Raw genomic sequence first — 14,356 nt, 5'->3', positions numbered from 1 at the left:
ATAACAAAACAAACAAACAAACAAAAAAAAGAACAGAGTTAAAAAAGAGAGAAATAAATTAGGTAATACTGAGGACAATAAGACCTAAAAAATTAACAAATACCCAGACAACAGCAAAACATAGAACATAATACTAATGATAATAACAAAAATGATATCATCCTTATCATTGTCATCATCAACAACAAAAAATGTCATGGGCAAATATCCATATACAAATATCCATATACAGCGGCTCATTATCGGCTCACTTTGCAAGTTGGCACTTGAATACAACAAAGGAAAGCCATATCGGACCATTTCATTCAGTTCATTAGATTTGTTTGCCAAATAAAAATTCTGCAAAAACATTATAGGCTCACTTATTCACATTCCTACAATCACAACAAAGGAAAGGCATTCGTTCAGTTCATTAGATCAGAATGTCAGTAAAACGAGAGAAAGAAATTGAATTAAACAAGAACAATTCTTAATGTTCACAACCCGCACAATTTGTCATCCTTGTTGTCCTTGTTATATTCTAGCATTAAATATAATTTAATGAACCTGCAATATCTGATGATGGGTATCCGATGTATAAATCACAACACACTTGCAAAGAATACATCATCCTAATTTATAATCATCCTTGACACTAAAGGACAAATGGGGCAAAAATATTAATAAAGCACAGTATGCAGATCAGCAAATTGTAGTGTTTGTTATATATGTATTTTTGTGACCAACCGCCTCGATTTGGTCTTATGTAGCAACATTTGAAATTATGTTTTTTACATTGGATAAAAGTAGAGCTAGAAAATGGTATAGCATACATTGCAGTTGAGAAACAATACAAAAGTCATTCTGCTTTGAAAGTTGATAAAATTGTAACTCCACTTTTGAGAAAATATTCCTTGAATGTTTTGGTACACTTACTGGAGAGCTCTTCTTTGTCTACACCCATTCAGCATCGTTCACACCATCTCTTTAAGGATTCACATGTGAGGCCATGTGGTAAACACACACTATATCAAATAAAATCTATGTTTATTTGTCACATGCACAGGATACAGAAGGTGTAAACGGTACAGTGATAGTACTTGCATACTTGCATAGTAGCAATATGAAAAACAGAAAGTGTCCAGATAAAAATATTTTAAATATTTTATCGTTATTAGACTACGCTTAACCAACACACAAATTGATGGTCATGTGAAGGAAATGCTATAACCACCCCCCAGCCACACCTAGCTAAGTGCATGGGTCACTATTGTCCAGACATGTACACATGTTCATGAAATGCAATAGATGGCCGTAATCAACCCCAGACACACCTGGCTAATTTGATGGGTCATGTAATAATCTGGCCGAAGTGGAGTCTTTTGTTTAGACATGTAGCTAGCTAGGTATCTAGCTAGCTAAACAATGAACCGGCATAACCCCAACTATACTACTACCAGTCAAAACATTGTCATAGCTGTAGTATGAATCTGCAGGTAGCTAAAGCTAGCAAACTAGGTTCAATGTTAACTAACTAATGTTAGGCTAAAACTAGTAATGAGAAGGCATTTCTGCCAAAAAAAATACATGTTTACGTTCAAATGCCGCTCCTGTGAGGTAGTGACGCGCGATATATGCCTAGTTTCCTGAAACGAGTCACATTTTAACTTTAGATCTATATAAAATATTATTCCAGGACATCCCCTTTTGCACCAGGGACACTGTTCCAACGCTTAGGATGTTTTGCAAAACGTTGAAAAGGTGTGGAGAGAGAACGATATAGCGTAGACAAAGCGAATAAGATCAAAATGTCCGGCCCCATTGGAAAGTGTTGGTTTAATATGTACTTTCTTAAACCAGTTACTATTGGCTTTACCAATTTAATTTAGCCTACCATTAGTTTTACCAAATGTTCATTTACCAGCAGCGAGTGGGCGGATTCAACCGACCCTGGCGACCATAGGCCTAACCGATTGCCGATGTGCATCGGAGCAATATTAAATCCTTTACATTTTTATATCTTATCATAACCTTCTTAAATTGGTCAATTATCTCTATCAAAATTATTTGTTCCGATTCACATCCGCTAGGAGAGTAGCCACAATATAACAATATTCAGACTTCCTTACATTCATCTTAGATCAAAGACTAAGAATAGACCTAAATACCAAACCATTAATTTAACATTTTAACGCCAGTGCAATTGTGTAAAACAGTCCGCCTATCATCACCCGTTTTCGTTAGCCTTTTAACTCAAACTTAAATCGACGTCTGCATATTCCAAGAGTCCAGATGCAGTCACATACTCCAAAAGTCCAGATGCAGTCAAAAATAAGCTATACCAAAAAAACGTTTATAGGACTGTAAGGGCACCTCACCCGTTATGTATGGTTCGAGGCCTAGTAGCCCGATGGAGCCAAAAAACAGCAATAAAAGTTGATGAGAATTTTTTAAAAGAAAAAGACTGTTAATGTGTAGTGTGGTGTAATGCTGTGAATTGGGAACTAGCTTAGCATGCCAGAATTACTCACAGACACGTTGTAACCTTTGAGTCCCTGAAGAGCTGGTTGTTTATGTATAGCTTATCCAATACTAAGGGCACATTCTGGATCTCTGCTCTGTGTTTTTTGAAAATGGAATAAAGGACGCGTCGTCTCTCTATTATTTCATGGGGGAGTTGCTAGTTGATAGAGAATGGTGTACCCTTCAACTCCCTACCCCTTTCCAACACAGCCACCTTCATCTTGTAATGCGACAGTCTAGCAACAATGGGTCGGGGTTTCTGGGGAACCCTTCGGCCAAAATGATGCACCCTTTGGAAATCAATCTTATCCACCTGTTCGTTGGTTATTTTAAGAATATGTTTCATGAAATCCTTCACCTTTTCTTCGGTTTCCAGATTGTTTTAATTTTCATTCTCTTTCACTCCCATAATGACAATATTTTTTCTCATGCTTCTGCATTTTATGTAGCTCCGCTTTCATTTTAGTGTTATCACTCAGAAGTTTCTCCGTCGTTGATTGTAGGGAGTCTACTGTCGCTTTCAAGCTTTTGTTTTCAGCCCTTATTTCTTCCATTATTTTGTTGCTGTAATCCATTCCTACCTTGAGGGCCTTAATGTCCTCCATTACTCTGGGCAAAAGATCAAGCTTTTGTAGCTGTATGTTAAGGCTTGCCAGCAATGCACTGTCCTTTTCACTCATCTTTCATTGATTTATTTGATTGCTGTTCAAGCATCTATAAAACGTTTTCTATGTTATCCAGAGTGTAGTTATAGGCTAAATTCTTAGATTTTAAGCTATATTCATGGCACAAGTTGTGCCTACCATGCCGCCACCTGCCACGTAATTTTCCCCCTAATTCCCCCTAAAACTGTATATGCTTCTACCTAGAACCCTCTATGTGTCTCTTTGTTGTGGCTTTTCTTCATGTACTTTCTTTTGTTTGAGAAATGTGCTTGACAGACTTCCATGCTGTCATATGAGTTTGACTGGTAATGGAATGGAATGAAGCACAGGCTTCATTCGATTCCATTATGAGCTGGGCAAAACAGGACTAATGAATTGCCAATAATAAGTGAATCAGTGAATGCCTGACTGTCTTATGGAGAGACCTATGCCAGCGAACTTTTGTTGACCACCCCAGTCTGGAGCAGTCTTTGTCTGATTGGCTCATGCCTTATTTGGTCTGATTTTCTCACATTGTCAGAACAGGAAGTGCTTTCTTCCAAGGTCCCCTCTGCCACTCTAGTGACATTTCCATGGCATTTAGTCTGGTCTGACTACTCTTCCCTTCTCTTCCTGTTCTGTCAACGTCTTGAGAGGTGAACTTTGTCTTGACCCCACTGGGTGATATATTTGACACGCCGGAGTCTCAAACCATTCCATCTTATGTCTTTGATTATCCTTTATACTGTCTGACTTTGCAAGTGCATTCAGCTGTCATTGTCAAATGTCAATGCGTCTGATCCATTTTGTCATGTCAGGGTGCAAGAACACATAAAAATAGAAAGGTAAAGAGGAAAGGACTTACTAAAAGCATCAAGGGATGTAGTCTGATGAGAAGGCTGCTGTCCCTTTGTGGATCCATGCCAGTTGCTATCAGAGTGCACTGGAAAGGGACGGTGCATTGACCATGAGCCTGTGAACCAGTGAAACCATCACAACAGGCTGAATAAGCAGGAAGTGACATAATCAAGCTAACGTTAGATCCCTCTACCAGCTGACCAAGTATACATATAGAGCAGATGCTCTCTATTGGAAAATCTTAATTGTCCGCCCATGAATGCATGCAAGTGGCAAAGACACACAATGTAAAGACCTGAGGGTTAACAATGCGTGATGAATGACATTGTATTGCTTATGTCTGTAAATTGCTTATGTCTGTAAATTGACTATGTGATGATACTAAAAAAATAATTGCCCGCGCTACAGATGGCTGTATCGGTCCGCTAATACAGGACTAGTAAAGGACCAGTGCATAACTTTTGAGATGTTCTATTATTTATATATATATTTTTTCAGATTTTTCAGGGGGTGCTGCAGCGCCCTCAGCAGTCCTACTTCCCACGGACATGGAGGGCGGTGCCAGCTTATCTGAAATATTCTGCGAATGTAGATACAAGGTGGTTGGTTCAATTTGCCCCTGATTGAACCTGGAGTAACCCCAGCCAAAGACATAAAGGTTGTTTAGATGTTTTAAATGTTAACCATATTGTTCTTTGGATGAAAAAGGCACTTTAATGCAGATTTATGTGGCATGTGGTATGTACAGTAAGGCATAGAGAAATGCTTTCTGTCCTTTGATGAAAATCCCTCTAACATAGTCATGTATGCTCAAATATCATTATTCAGCTTTAATGGTGCATGGTCTGTATGAGTTGACTGAAGAGTTTAGATTGCAGTATATAATGTATATGGAATATCGCTCGGCCTAATTAAAATTAACTTGGTAAACATACAATCCCTTCGGCATCGGAATGAGGTATGTTCCTAAAAGCTGCACTGTAGGACTTAGGGGCTTAACTGTACCCGACACACCGAAAATGTCAACCTTTGGTGATTGATCTTAGAGGAAACAGAGGAAGCTTTTGTGTGTTTAACCACTGGTCAGGTTTTCAGCGTTGATTGATTGGTCTCTCTTTGCAGCCTGAAAGGAAATTTTGGCGCTCGTGCAGGCCGTAATGCGGTCCACATCAATCACGGCCCATGGGCTAGCTCATACAAGACTACAGCGGCTGACATTCGCACAGCAAAGCCCCCAACCTCTTATCAACACACACCGACAGCAAAGAGAACAACGTCGTAGGACAAAGACCGTTTCATCAGGTTGACGTCTCAAAGGACCCTGTGCAAATATAGACCACCGCTTTCTCTCTCTCTCTCTCTCTCTCTCTCTCTCTCTCTCAGTTGTGGCTGCACTTTGAGCAGGGATGCGTTCTCTATTAGACAGACTGTCAGTGTTCCTTTGTGCCGTTATAGATCGTCACGTCAAAACAGCCATGACACCTGTCACCCTCTCCCCCTCAGAGAGCGGGGCCTTTTTGAAAGCTATTATACTTTCCTCTGTTCAACTAATTAGCCACCAGTCTCATTATTACTGATACAGGGCCAAGGCGGAATGGGCTTGACCGTGATAGGGTTACCCTAATTTGAAATTCATATCCAATGGCAGGCCACTGCAAGCAACACATAGTAATAAGCTAGACCGTGTTCATTCTAAAGGCTAATTCTCCCCTGGATTTAGATGATGTTGTGGCAGGGCCGGCTCTAGCCTTTTGGCGGCCCTAAGCGATATTTGGTTGGGGGGACCCCACCTCGCGGGAAAACATTTTAATGGCCCACCTCTTGATGGTGGAGAGAATTGCAATTCTACAAAAATGTATGCACGCATGACTGTAAGTCGCTTTGGATAAAAGCGTCTGCTAAATGGCATATTATTATTATTATTACACATTTTGCAATGGGGTGTAGAGAAAATCTTGCAGTTTTAAAGGCCCAGTGCAATAAAAAACATGATTTTCCTGTGTTTTATATACAGTGCCATCAGAAAGTTTTCATACCCCTTCAATTATTCCACATTTTGTTGTGTTACAGCCTGAATTCAAAATGGATTAAATATGTTTTAATACACACAGTACCCCACAATGACAAAGTGAAAACATGTTTTTAGAAATGTTTGCTAATGTATTGAAAATGTATTACATAAATATCTAATTTACATAAGTATTCACACCACTGAGTCAATACTTTGGCAGCGATTACAGCTGTGCGTCTTTCTGGGTAAGTCTCTAATAGCTTTCCACACATGGATTGTGCAACATTTGGCCATTATTATTTTCAAAATTCTTCAAGCTCTGCAAATTGGTTGTTGATCATTGCTAGACAACCATTTTCAGGTCTTGCCATAGATTTTAATGTAGATTTAAGTCAAAACTGTAACTCGGCCACTCAGCAACATTCACTGTCTTCTTGGTAAGCAACTCCAGTGTAGATTTGGCCTTGTGTTTTAGGTTATATTCCTGCTGAAAGGTGAATTCATCTGAACCAGGTTTTCCTCTAGGATTTTGCCTGTGCTTAGCTCCATTCTATTTATTTTTTATCCTGAAAAACTCCCCAGTCCATAATAATTATAAGCATACCCATAACATGATGCAGCCACCACTATGCTTGAAAATATAGAGAGTGGTACTCAGTAACGTGTTGTATTGGATTTGCTCCAAATTTAACACTTTGTATTGAGGACAAAAGGTTAATTGCTTTGCTATTTCTTTGCAGTATTACTTTAGTGCCTAGTATGAAACAGGATGCATGTTTTGGAATATTTGTATTCTGTACAGGCTTCCTTCTTTTCACTCTGTCAATTAGGTTAGTATTGTGGAGTAATTACAATGTTGTTGATCAGACCGCAGTTTTCTCCTATCACAGCCATTAAACTCTGTAACTGTTTTAAAGTCACCAATGGCCTCATAGTGAAATCCCTGTGCGGCTTCCTTCCTCTCCGGCAACAGAGTTAGGAAAGATGCCTGAATCTTTGTAGTGACTAGGTGTATTGATACACCATAACTTCACCATATATTCAATGTCTTCTTTTTTTTTACACATCTATCAATAGGTGCTCTTCTTTGCGAGGCATTGGAAAACCTCCCTGGTTTTTGTGAATGTTCCTGAGTGGCCGACTAGGTGTATTGATACACCATCCAAAGTGCAATTAATAACTTCACCATGCTTGAAGGATATTCAATGTCTGCTTTCTTTTTTTACCCATCTACCAATAGGTGCCCTTCTTTGCGAGGCATTGGAAAACCTTCCTGGTTTTTGTGGTTGAATTAATGTTTGAAATTCACTGCTCGTCTGAGGCACCTTACATATAATTGTATGTTTGGCTTACAGAAATGAGATGTTCATTCAAAAATCATGTTAAACATTATTATTTGCACACATAGTGAGTCCATGCAACTTATTATGTAAGTTATTAAGCACATTCTTACTCCTGAACTTATTTAGGCTTGCCATAACAAAGGGGTTGAATACCTATTGACTGAAGATATTTCAGCTTTTTATTTTTTATTCATTTGTAAACATTTCAAAATACATCATTCCTCTTCGACATTATGGGGTATTGTGTCTAGGCCAGTGACAACAAATCTCAATTTAACCAATTTTAAATTCAGGCTGTAACACAACAAAATATGGAAAATGTCAATGGGTGTAAATATTTTCATGACAAAAGGTTAACGAACTAATTATTTGCCTACTTTTGAAGTGTTATCGTGTTTCAAATCTGAGTTGTCTTGAGGTAGGCTAGTGAGGTAGCTAGCTAGTTATGTAGCTAGCTAACTATTTAGGTAGCTAGCTAGCACATGTCAGCTATGCTAGTGATGATATTGATAATGATTATCAAAATATACATAACCAGCAGTCTATGGTCTAGCTACCGGTATACTCACCACCACTCCAACCACCTATTCCGCAAGATAGGGTCCTTCGGCAAGGCATGCAAACCATAGTTGGTCAATCCATATAAAAAACCTACTCAAGGGTTTTTCTTTATTTTTACTATTTTCTACATTGTAGAATAATAGTGAAGACATCAAAACTATGAAATATCACATATGGAATCATGTAGTAACCAAAAAAAGTGTTAAACAAATCAAAATATATTTTAGATTTTATATTCCTCAAATAGCCACCCTTCGCCTTGATGACAGCTTTGCACATTCTGCCATCAAGGCAAAGGGTGGCTATTTGAAGAATCTCAAATTTAAAATATATTTTGATTTGTTTAACACTTTTTTGGTTACTACATGATTCAGTATGTGGTATTTCATAGTTTTGATGTCTTCACTATTACAATGTAGAAAATAGTAAAAATAAAGAAAAATCTTGAATGAGTAGGTGTTCTAAAACTTTTAACCAGTAGTGTAGCGATTTTCAGTCTCAAAACTGCCGTAACCTTTGAACATGTTTGTGGGCGATGAAAGAGCGGAGCGCCATTTAATGAAGGGAAGCGAAGTGGGTGGAGGGTTGATTGGCATGTGGAGCTTGGCATTAGCGGGCATGATTTGTTGACCTTATTGAAATCCAAACCCAACCTTAATTTACTCGTTGTGAAGCACTGAGGTTACAAACTCTCTTTTAGATGAACAAAATGCAAGCAAGCTAACATTTTCTAGCTATCTAATGGTACGCTTTAACTTGCAATGAAAACAGCTTTCTGACAAAAATAGAAACTTATAATATCTCAAAATGTAGCTAGACTCTTGCCCGTACACATGGATGAATGCTTGTTTGGCCCGTTGTGTCAAGTCACTCCGGTTCACACTGACCGTGTGCAGTCCATCACAACTTTTTCCCACTGATCTTTGTCGATTACGCCTGCTAAATTTAGGGCAACAATGTTGTTGAGAGCAGTAGCAACACTTTTGCAGTTCTCCATGGCTAACATATCTTTCAAAAAAGCCACGGTGGCAAGGATTATCTACACATACTGAACAGCTCATGTTATAGACAGAAACATGCTACATGGCAGACCAATCCGAACTCATCTCTCGGCATGTCCAGCCCATCCATTATCTCAGCCAATCATGGCAAGTGGGAAGGTTCCTGTCATTTTCCATTGCGAAACCAACTAGGCTAGTAATTTAACAATCGTATTTTGTATTTAAAGATGGCATACACGTTTGTTATTAAGGAACATGAAAGTTCATGTTCCAGAAGGCATTTCTGCCAAAAAATACATTTAGATAAAAAAAAATAATTACGTACCTCTCCTGTGAAGTAGCTTCTTAAAATGGGTTACATTTGTCTACATAGATCATAAAGTAAAATAGATCTAAAACAACCGTACTTTATATTTATAATCCCATTAAACAGTGCCTTGTAAAAGTATTCATCCCCCTTGGCGTATTTCCTATTTTGTTGCATTACAACCTGTAATTTAAATTGATTTTTATTTGGATTTCATGTAATGGACATACACAAAATAGTCCAAATTGGTGAAGTGAAATGAAAAAAAATAACTGGAAAGGTAGTGTGTGCATACGTATTCACCCCCTTTGCTATGAAGCCCCTAAATAAGATCTGGTGCAACCAATTACCTTCAGAAGTCACATAATTAGTTAAATAAAGTCCACCTGTGTGCAATCTAAGTGTCATATGATCTCAGTATATATACACCTGTTCTGAAAGGCCCCAGAGTCTGTAACACCACTAATCAAGGGGCACCACCAAGCAAGCGGCACCATGAAGACCAAGGAGCTCTCCAAACAGGTCAGGGACAAAGTTGTGGAGAAGTACAGATCAGGGTTGGGTTATAAAAAAAAAATCAGAAACTTTGAACATCCCATGGAGCACCATTAAATCCAATATTAAAATGTTTTAAAGAATATTGCACCACAACAAACCTGCCAAGAGCGGGCCGCCCACCAAAACTCACGGACCAGGCAAGGAGGGCATTAATCAGAGAGGCAACAAAGAGACCAAAGATAACCCTGAAGGAGCTGCAAAGCTCCACAACGGAGATTGGAGTATCTGTCCATAGGACCACTTTAAGCCATACACTCCACAGAGCTGGGCTTTACGGAAGAGTTGCCAGAAAAAAAGCCATTGCTTAAAGATAAAAATAAGCAAACACCTTTAGTTTTCGCCAAAAGGCATGTGGGAGACTCCCCAAACATATGGAAGAAGGTACTCTGGTCAGATAAGACTAAAATTGAGTTTTTTGGCCATCAAGGAAAACGCTATGTCTGGTGCAAACCCAACGCCTCTCATCACCTCGAGACCACCATCCCCACAGTGAAGCATGGTGGTGGCAGCATCATGCTGTGGGGATGTTGAAGGAATGATGGATGCGCTAAATACAGGGAAATTCTTCAGGGAAACCTGTTTCAGTCTTCCAGAGATTTGAGACTGGGACAGAGATTCACCTTCCAGCAGGACAATGACCCTAAGCATACCGCTAGATGTGCCAAGCTTATGGAGACATACCCCAAGAGACTTGCAGCTGTAATTGCTGCAAAAGGTGGCTCTACAAAGTATTGACTTTGGGGGTTAATAGTTATGCACGCTCAAGTTCTGTTTTTTGTCTTATTTCTTGTTTGTTTCACAATAAAACATATTTTGCATCTTCAAAGTGGTAGGCATGTTGTGTAAATCAAATGATACAAACCCCCCAAAAACTCAATTTGAGTTCCAGGTTGTAAGGCAACAAAATAGGACAAATGCCAATGGGGGTGAATCCTTTCGCAAGCCACTGTACAAACGGACTACTCATTTACCTAGCTCTTATCAATAGTTGTTAACAAAGTGTAAATTATATTGCATAGCGAATGCAGTTATTTCTATTGGGATTTTTTGTGTGATGTTTTTCCACTTGGAACCGACAGGTTGCTCTACCTTATTAATCGTTTCCTCGTTCGTAAAGGTGGTGGAATTATGAGGGAATTAAGTCAAGGTCAGAATAAGACATATCTGTAGACACATCATTAATTTTATCTCCATCCCAAACACTTACCTTGCTGGCACTGGCTTTTCCTCATGTGTAAATTCAAGATCAGAATACGCATAGAGAGAAAAATGCATAAACTTTTAATAAAGTTCAATTTACACGTGTAACTCGGGTCTGCATTCCCCCCTCAGAGATTAAATTGTAGCAAAAGTGAATCTTAAAAATAAAAGAGGCTCAGGTAAATAGCGAGCATGTTAATTGTCCAAGTTATTAATCATCATCAACCAAGACAGACATGGCACTCTGTCCTTTCAAATAAATATATATTTTCCTCCTATTGAGATTTCAGCATTGCTTACTTAAAGGACAATTTTGCTTTTTTACAATCAAATCTCTGTTTTTGATGGAAATGGCTTGTTATAGGAGGGGTCAGATACTTTTTTTGCGATTTCACTTGTTTTTGAGAAACTTTCCTCATCCTAGTTGTGCAGTATATGGGCTCTGACAAAACATGAAGAAAGGCTCCAAAAACACCCAATTACGTCTTTTTAGAAACTGACAATCTCTCAGGATATAGTGATGCAGGTCTTTAGATGTTGTACACAGAAAATTGTGTCATTCACTTTATCCAGAACATTATTCTATTTTGTTGCGACTCGAGCGATACCACTCCGTTGACACGGAGCAGAAGGTGACACGGAGAATAAAATAGCTGGATAGGGAAAACAGCTCTAGTTTCACAAAATGGAATATAACGTTGCAGATAAAGTTCGGAATGACACAATTTCATGTGTACAACATAAAGACATGCATCACTATACTGAGAGGGTTTCCGTTTCTAAAATTACGTTTTTTTTTTGTTGCATTTGTTCATGCTTTTTCAGAGCCCACGTACTGCACAACGAGGATGAGGAAGTGAATCCGTGGTTGGGGTAAGTTTTAACAAAAACTTACGGTCCCCTCTATAACATACCATTTATATCAGAAATAGAGATTTGGTTGTAAAAAAGCAATCTTCTTATAATGGCAAAACACCCTTTTCACAATGATGACCCTGTTTTGTCTCCTTCCATTTGTTTTTTCTACACTCAGGACCTTGCCATCCGAACCCATGCCACAACAGAGGAATATGTGAAATCAGTGAAACCTACAGAGGCGACACGTTCATAGGTTACGCCTGCAAGTGTCCAACCGGCTTCAACGGGATCCACTGCCAACACAGTAAGTTGGATGATCATCATTATACCTCATAGCTACCGGTGCTAACATTTCTAGGCAAGAAATTCAAATGAAGAAAGAGAGAAGTAGAGATCTTAGAGAAATATACACATTCTGCCCTTCATATAAATACTTGCCACTGGTTAATACTAGAACCACTAAAGCAGTCATTTTGACTGCTCATTATTTTTATGTCATACCCCCCTCCATCCTTGACTTTTCATAAATACGTATATATAACACACTGCCCTTGTTAGAATCGTAATATCACAAACAGAACTGGAGTTATAACCAGTTTTAGGAGGGCATGTCATTTTTTTGAATGGTTTCCCCCGTTGCCCCTCCTCCCAACAGTAGGGCCTGCTCGGCTCCTTCTTACGACAGTTGAAAGTACAGTACCCAGTTGAAAATCCCCCCCCCCCTCAATTGCCTCAAAACTGAACCGACACTAATTTCACACATATAACAAAGGATGAAATAAATTAAGTAAAGTATGATGGGAAAAATGGTTGAGTTGATGAGCGAGGGTAAGCGAAATAAGCATAATTACAGCGAGGGGAAAAAGTATTTGATCCCCTGCTGATTCTGTAGGTTTGCCCACTGACAAAGAAATGATCAGTCTATAATTTTAATGCTATGTTTATTTGAACAGTGAGAGACAGAATAACAACAAAAAAATCCAGAAAAACACATGTCAAAAATGTTATGAATTGATTTGCATTTTAATGAGGGAAATAAGTATTTGACCCCCTCTCAATCAGAAAGATTTCTTGCTCCCAGGTGTCTTATATACAGGTAACGAGCTGAGATTAGGAGCACACTCTTAAAGGGAGTGCTCCTAATCTCAGCTTGTTACCGATATAAAAGACACCTGTCCACAGAAGCAATCAATCAATCAGATTCCAAACTCTCCACCATGGCCAAGACCAAAGAGCTCTCCAAGGATGTCAGGGACAAGATTGTAGACCTACACAAGGCTAGAATGGGCTACAAGACCATCGCCAAGCAGCTTGGTAAGAAGGTGACAACAGTTGGAGTGATTATTTGCAAATGGAAGAAACACAAAAGAACTGTCAATCTCCCTCGGCCTGGGGCTCCATGCAAGATCTCACCTCATGGAGTTGCAATGATCATGAGAACGGTGAGGAATCAGCCCAGAACTACACGGGAGGATCTTGTCAATGATCTCAAGCCATTTTTTCACTGCACTGTCATTGGCGAACAAGTTGCTTGCAAAGAAAACAAGTCTGACCGGCACCATGAACAAAGTGAGACGGGAGCTCCCTCCCTCCCTCTGCGTAGAATAAGGCACCTCCATAGCCATTGTACTCCACAACGGTGCTGAAGAATGACAAGACAACAGGACACAATCAAGAGAAAACCAGATACTATTACGCACTACAACCAAACAAAGGTAGTCAAAGTGTGTCAAGCAAGTGAAAGTTACGAAAATTGTGTCAAGTGTTAGGACAAGGGATAACAGCTAAATGAAATCCAACTGATGCCATTGCGTGAAGATGCACACAAGCACAAGCTGACAATAATTGACTATTTTTGACTGCTGTCGTATCGACATATATTTATTATAATGCCATTATTGCTTTTGTGCCCAGTTTCACTATTTATCAAGGCCACTAGGCGCTTATACTGATGTTTTCGGAATTTGACCACAGGTCTTTTGATCGTGCTTCTTGGTGGTTGGGGTATTTTTTATTTTATTTTGTAGTTATAAAAATAAGCTCTTACCATGTTCCAATGCATTTGCTTTCTGTTTCATAGTTGTAACAAAGGCACTCCACTAATAAAATGTATTAAGGGTCGGACCCTTTTTAAAAATGTTTGCCTAAAATGACATACCCAAATCGAACTGCCTGTAGCTCAGGACCTGAAACAAGGATATGCATATTATTGATACCATTTTAAAGGAAACACGTTGAAGGTTGTGGAAATGTGAAATTAATGTAGGTGAATATAACACATTAGATCTGGTAAAAGATAATACAAACAAAACAACATGCGTTTTCTATTCATTTTTTTGTTCCATCATCTTTGAAATGCAAGACAAAGACCACAAAATAATATTGCAGTTTAGGCACAATTTAGATGTTGGCCACTATATGGAAGCAGATTGTGTGCAAAGTTTCAGATTGATCCAGTGAAGCATTGCAATACTGGACTATTTCGTATCAAGTCTGCCCAAATGTGCCGAATT

General features: G+C 38.9%; 1 protein-coding gene across 3 annotated transcripts in view; it reads left to right on the top strand.

The window, feature by feature from the left end:
• edil3a (EGF-like repeats and discoidin I-like domains 3a) overlaps positions 1–14,356 on the top strand; it is a 306,460-nt gene that overhangs the window by 99,521 nt on the left and 192,583 nt on the right. For all 3 annotated transcript variants that reach the window (XM_084180561.1, XM_084180559.1, XM_084180560.1), the window contains one exon: positions 12,019–12,147. In XM_084180561.1, coding sequence (XP_084036687.1) covers positions 12,019–12,147 — 129 coding nt within the window. The remainder of the gene's footprint in view (positions 1–12,018; positions 12,148–14,356) is intronic.

The sequence above is a fragment of the Coregonus lavaretus genome, assembly GCF_964263955.1.
Source record: "Coregonus lavaretus genome assembly, chromosome: 17".
In the NCBI taxonomy this organism is placed as follows: domain Eukaryota; kingdom Metazoa; phylum Chordata; class Actinopteri; order Salmoniformes; family Salmonidae; genus Coregonus; species Coregonus lavaretus.
Note: the sequence above shows the minus strand (reverse complement) of the source record. Positions and strands in the feature narration are given on the sequence as shown.